The 5,852-nt window shown below is 37.3% G+C and overlaps 1 protein-coding gene across 1 annotated transcript; it reads left to right on the top strand.

Annotated features, from left to right (window-relative positions):
* The first annotated feature begins 4,442 nt into the window (after positions 1 to 4,442).
* LOC131634141 (ATP-dependent RNA helicase DBP3-like) lies at positions 4,443 to 5,186 on the top strand. The gene has a single exon (XM_058904799.1). The coding sequence runs from the start codon at positions 4,443 to 4,445 to the stop codon at positions 5,184 to 5,186; it is 744 nt and encodes a 247-aa protein (XP_058760782.1).
* Positions 5,187 to 5,852: the final 666 nt, after the last annotated feature.

The following is a 5,852-nucleotide window of genomic DNA, read 5'->3' on the forward strand; positions in this document are numbered from 1 at the left end:
CCCAAAGGACCCAAAAGAATGTGGGTACCTAAGGATAAGATAATTCCTGTTGCAGATCTCCTTCAAAGCTCAAAAGACAAACATGTCATGGTACCTGGACTCTGGGTGCTCACGACACATGACAGGAAGAAGGTCTATGTTCCAAGACCTGGAACTTAAATCTGTTGGAGAAGTAAAGTTTGGAGGGAGCCAGAAGGGCAAAATCATTGGCTCTGGAACCATATGTATTGGTAACTCTCCCTCTATAACTAATGTTCTTTTAGTAGATGGATTAGCTCATAACTTATTGTCCATAAGTCAATTTAGTGACAATGGTTATGACATAATCTTTAATCAAAAGTCTTGTAAAGCTATTAGTCAGAAGGATGGCTCAATCTTATTTACAGGCAAGAGAAAGAACAAGATTTATAAGATTGATCTTTCAGATCTTAAGAACCAAAAGGTTACTTTCCTTCTGTCTGTTAACGAAGAGCAGTGTGTCTGGCACAGAAGATTGGGTCATGCTAGTTTGAGAAAGATTTCTCAGATTAACAAACTTAATCTGGTCAGAGGACTCCCTAATCTGAAATACAAATCAGATGCTCTTTGTGAAGCATGTCAGAAAGGGAAGTTTTCAAAACCTGCGTTCAAGTCTAAAAATGTTATCTCTTCCTCTATGCCTTTAGAACTTCTGCACATTGATCTTTTTGGCCCAGTCAAAACAGCATCAATCAGAGGCAAGAAATATGGATTGGTCATTGTAGACGACTATAGAAGATGGACTTGGGTAAAGTTCTTAAAACACAAGGATGAGTCACATTCGGTGTTCTTTGACTTCTGTACTTAGATTCAATCTGAAAAGGAATGCAAAATCATAAAAGTCAGAAGTGATCATGGTGGTGAATTTGAGAACAGATTCTTTGAAATTTATTTCAGAGAAAATGGTATTGCCCATGAGTTCTCTTGTCCTAGAACTCCACAACAAAATGGAGTTGTAGAACGAAAGAATAGGACTCTACAAGAAATGGCCAGAACCATGATCAATGAGACCAATATGGCTAAGCATTTCTGGGCAGAAGCAATTAACACAGCTTGTTATATTCATAATAGAATCTTCATAAGACCTATTATAAATAAGACTCCTTATGAATTGTGGAAGAACAGAAAGCCCAACATTTCATATTTCCATCCTTTTGGATGTATTTGTTATATTCTGAATACTAAAGATCATTTGAACAAGTTTGATTCTAAAGCTCAGAAGTGTTTTCTACTTGGATATTCTGAACGCTCAAAAGGCTACAGTGTATACAATACTGAAACTCTAGTAGTTGAAGAATAAATCAATATCAGATTTGATGATAAGCTTGGCAATGAAAAGCCAAAGCAGTTTGAGAATTTTGTAGATATAGATATATCCAACTCAGATCATGAAGAACCCAAAGGAAAGGATGATGCAGAAGATCAAGTTGCAGCGTCTTTAGAGAATCTCAGAATATCTGAAGAGCCAACACTCAGAAGATCTTCTAGACTCAACTCTGCACATCCAGAAGATGTTATCATTGGAAAGAAAGATGATCCCGTCAGAACAAGAGCATTCCTGAAGAACAATGCAGAATGTCAATTTGGTTTAGTGTCTTTGATTAAGCCAACTTCTGTTGATCAAGCTCTGGAAGATGCTGACTGGATAATTTCCATGCAAGAAGAGTTAAATCAATTTACAAGGAATGATGTTTGGGATTTGGTTCCAAGACCTAAAGGATTTAATATCATTGGAACAAAATGGGTCTTCAGAAACAAGCTGAGTGAGAAAGGTGAAGTCATCAAAAACAAAGCCAGACTAGTTGCTCAGGGCTATAGTCAACAAGAAGGTATTGACTATACAGAAACCTTTGCACCAGTGACCAGGTTAGAATCTATTCGTTTATTAATTTCTTTTGCCACTCAGAATAACATCACTCTGTATCAGATGGACGTTAAGAGTGCCTTTTTAAATGGCTATATAGATGAAGAAGTTTATGTCCCCCAACCTCCTGGTTTTGAAGACTCTAAGTCTCCAGAACATTTTTTTAAATTAAAGAAATCATTATACGGTTTGAAGCAAGCTCCCAGAGCTTGGTATGAAAGATTAAGTTCTTTCCTTTTGAATAATGGTTTCACAAGAGGAAAAGTAGACACAACTCTCTTCTGTAAAACCTTTAAAAAAGATATGCTAATTTGTCAAATTTATTTTGATGATATTATATTTGGAACATCTAATGCTAAACTTGGAAAGGAGTTTGCTAAGTCTATGTAGGTAGAATTTGAGATGAGCATGATGGGAGAACTCAAGTACTTCCTAGGCATTCAGATCAATCAAACTTCTGAAGGAACTTATGTTTATCAGACCAAGTATGTTAAAGAGCTTCTGAAGAAGTTTAATCTGTCTGAAAGCAAAGAAGCAAAGACTCCAATGCATCCAACGTGTGTATTAGGTAAGGATGGGGTAAGCAAGAAGGTAGATCAGAAGATCTACAGAGGTATGATAGGATCTCTTCTATATCTAACTGCCTCTAGACCTGATATTTTATTCAGTGTATGCTTGTGTGCTAGATTCCAATAAGATCCTAGAGAATCTCACTTAACTGCTGTTAAGAGAATTCTTAGGAATCTGAAAGGTACTACTAATGTTGGTTTAGTCTACAGAAGATCTGAAGAATACAACTTAGTAGGATATTGTGATGCTGATTACGCTAGAGATAGAGTTGAAAGGAAAAGTACTCCTGGAAGCTGTCAGTTTCTGGGAAGTAATCTGATCTTCTGGTACAGCAAGAAGCAAGCCACAATAGCTTTATCTACAATAGAAGCAGAATACGTAGTTGTTGCTGGATGTAGTACACAGATGCTTTGTATGAAAAGTCAGCTAGAAGACTATCAGATATAAGAGAGTAACATTCCTATATTCTGTGATAATACTTATGCTATTTGTTTATCTAAGAATCCTATTCTACATTCTAAAGCTAAGCATATAGAGATTAAACATCACTTCATTAGGGACTATGTTCAGAAGGGTGTTCTTTCTTTAAACTTTGTTGATACAGAACATCAGTGGGCTGATATCTTTACAAAACCCCTTGCTGAAGATAGGTTTAAGTTCATTCTGAAGAACATCAGTATGGATTTATGCCCAGAATGAAGGTATTGAGAAGATCTGATATATGGATTAGTTTTGAAATGCTTATTTATTTTCTTATCAGATGTTCTGGTTATGTATGATCATTTAGACACTCTGATTCTGTTATTGCTAACGTTTCATATGTCTAAGCATGATTCAGAACTTCTGTTAAAGCAAAACAGTTGTCACCAGCTCTTCTAGATGATGACCACGTGTTCATTCTGAAGGGATAAGCATGCATGCAGTTGATGAGACGTCGCCCTAGGTAACTATGCAAATCTTTTCAAATCTCACGCTACCTCCACTAACATCTCTCAACATTAAATGTGATTGATTCTCTGCATTCTTGTAACTGCTCTCATTCAGAAGTTCATTGCATTTTGTTTTCACGTCCGTGTCTATATAAACACATTGCATATTCATTTTACCCTTTTTAACGCATTCATCATCTTGTTATATGCATTTTTGTCTCTTCTTCTATCTTTTCAAAAACTCTAAAGTTAAGAAACCCCTTAATCTCAAGCAATCATCAATGGCGTCTTCATCAAAACAACAAGTTAGTTCGTCTTCTCAACAGCAAGAACAGAATGTCCCTCAGAAGACATGTCTGATTCCTTTGAATGAATTAGAAGTTATTGCTGAAATGATGGTTGATTTTGATAATCTGGAAGAACATGACATTCATCTGACGGAAGACATGAAATTTCAAGGTTGGGAAGCATTCTTCTATCATTTGTGTGGACCAGTCTACCCAGATTTAGTTAAAGAGTTTTGGGTTCACGCTACAATCATGCCAAAGGCTATTCTATCGTTTGTTCATGGCAAAGAAATCTCAATTACTGAAAATCTTCTCAGAAAATTGTTTGGTCTGGAAATTGTGGAAGGTGCTTCTGGGATTATTGGAAGAACAGATTGGGACATTGTTTATAAAGAAATCTTCAAATCTAGAAAAGAGTCTACAATCATCAAGGAATTGAAGACTTCCTACAGAGTTTGGGCGAAGATCCTTCTGGGTTGCATCTACCATAGAAAGACAATGGTTTCTTCTAACTATGTGAACAAGGACCAACAATACATTCTGTATTGTATTGGTAAACAAGAGAAAGTGGATCTTCCTTACATCATTTTTAACCATATATGGAATCATATGAAAGACTCTAGGGAGGAAACCAGAATGAAGTCTACAAAGTACAAAAGGAACATCATTCCTTTTTGAAGGATAATCACAGATCTTCTGGTCCAGACTAGATTAGTTGGGGATCTGGAAAAAGCTGGAATCATTAAAGATCCTTTTGTAATATGTGGAAGTACCATGAATGCCCACACTCTGAAAAAGATGAATCTGATTGAAACAATTGCTGCTCCTCCCAGCGTAGATCATGAAATCTTGACCAGAAAGGCTCCTGCTCTGGCTGATTTTGAATTGTTTTTCAGAAATGAGCATCCAAACGTTGTTGTCAGTTATCTGAAACTCTGTAAAAAGGAAGGCTCTGCGTATGATCCTGTGTGGATAAGCAACCAAAACCTTTTCACTACAGCTGATCTTGTACTAGAAACTGAGGATCAGAAAAAGAAGAAGAAAAGAAAGCAAGACCAACAAGAAGGAAGGAAAGAAGAGAAGGAAAAGAAAGAGAAGAAAGAACAGCTAGAAGTTCAAGAAAAGAATCAAGAAAAAGGACAAGAAAAGAAGGAAGAAAAGAAGGAGAAAAAGAGGAAGACTGTTGGTGATGGACCTTCCAAGCCTCAGAAGAAGAAGCAAAAATCTTCAGGTATTTCTATTTCTAAGCCTGTTTCTGCTCCTATTTTAATTTCTAAACCTGCATCAATGGAAGCTCCACCAGAAAAATCACCAGAAAAAGCCCGAGAAAATTCTCCTCCAACCACCAAACCTTCTAACCCTCCATCTTATGCCTTCACCAAGTCTAAAGGAAAACAACCTATTCTTGATTCAACGCCTCTAAACACAATTCTTCCAGATAAATCTACACCTTCTAAAACTCAACCACCTCCTTCTCAATCTCAAATCCAATCCACTCCTCAAACTTATGACCCCTAACCTGCTGCTGACATTCTAGTTTTCTTCAACCTCCCCTCTCCAGAATCATCATTTTCTGACTCTTTCATTCGTCTTATGAACATGTACAAATCACCAAACACTACCTCTGACCCCATTGTCGTAGTCTTAGACTCTGACAATGAAGCTGAGTCCTCCATTCTTCCATCCTCTTCAAACACTTCCTTTGTGCTTGATAGAGAACCTCAACCTTATGCTTTCTTCCACCCAGAACAACCTATTTCCATCCTCAACACAAAATCTCCAATCACCCCTCTCAGAACAAACCCTCCAAAACCTTCTATTGATGTACGTTTTGATTCATTAAAATCTAAGGTCAGAACAGGGTTAGACATTCTGAAGGTTGCTCATGATTCCAAGTTGGATCATGTGGCTGCTGGAAAGCTTTCTCTGATGAAGTGCAAGCAGAATTTCTGGATCTCCAGAAGGATTGCCTAGCTGCTGCTCCTGGTCCTGCTGGACTCTCTTTGGAGTACATTCCTGGAATCTACTATCATCCAATCACTGACTGAAAGCCTCTTGAAGAGAAGCCTTTCATTGATGAAATGGAAGTGTATAATTCTTTGGCTATGGTTGTCTGGACTCCTTATCCATATAAAGTTCTGACTGGAGATTTTCAGCTTCTATTCAACTGGTTCAGGGAGAATC

This window comes from Vicia villosa, unplaced genomic scaffold (genome assembly GCF_029867415.1).
Source record: "Vicia villosa cultivar HV-30 ecotype Madison, WI unplaced genomic scaffold, Vvil1.0 ctg.001238F_1_1, whole genome shotgun sequence".
In the NCBI taxonomy this organism is placed as follows: domain Eukaryota; kingdom Viridiplantae; phylum Streptophyta; class Magnoliopsida; order Fabales; family Fabaceae; genus Vicia; species Vicia villosa.

Excerpts from the sequence above, each read along its gene's own strand:
- LOC131634141 (XM_058904799.1), top strand. The coding sequence starts at position 4,443 with ATGAATGCCCACACTCTGAAAAAGATGAATCTGATTGAAACAATTGCT.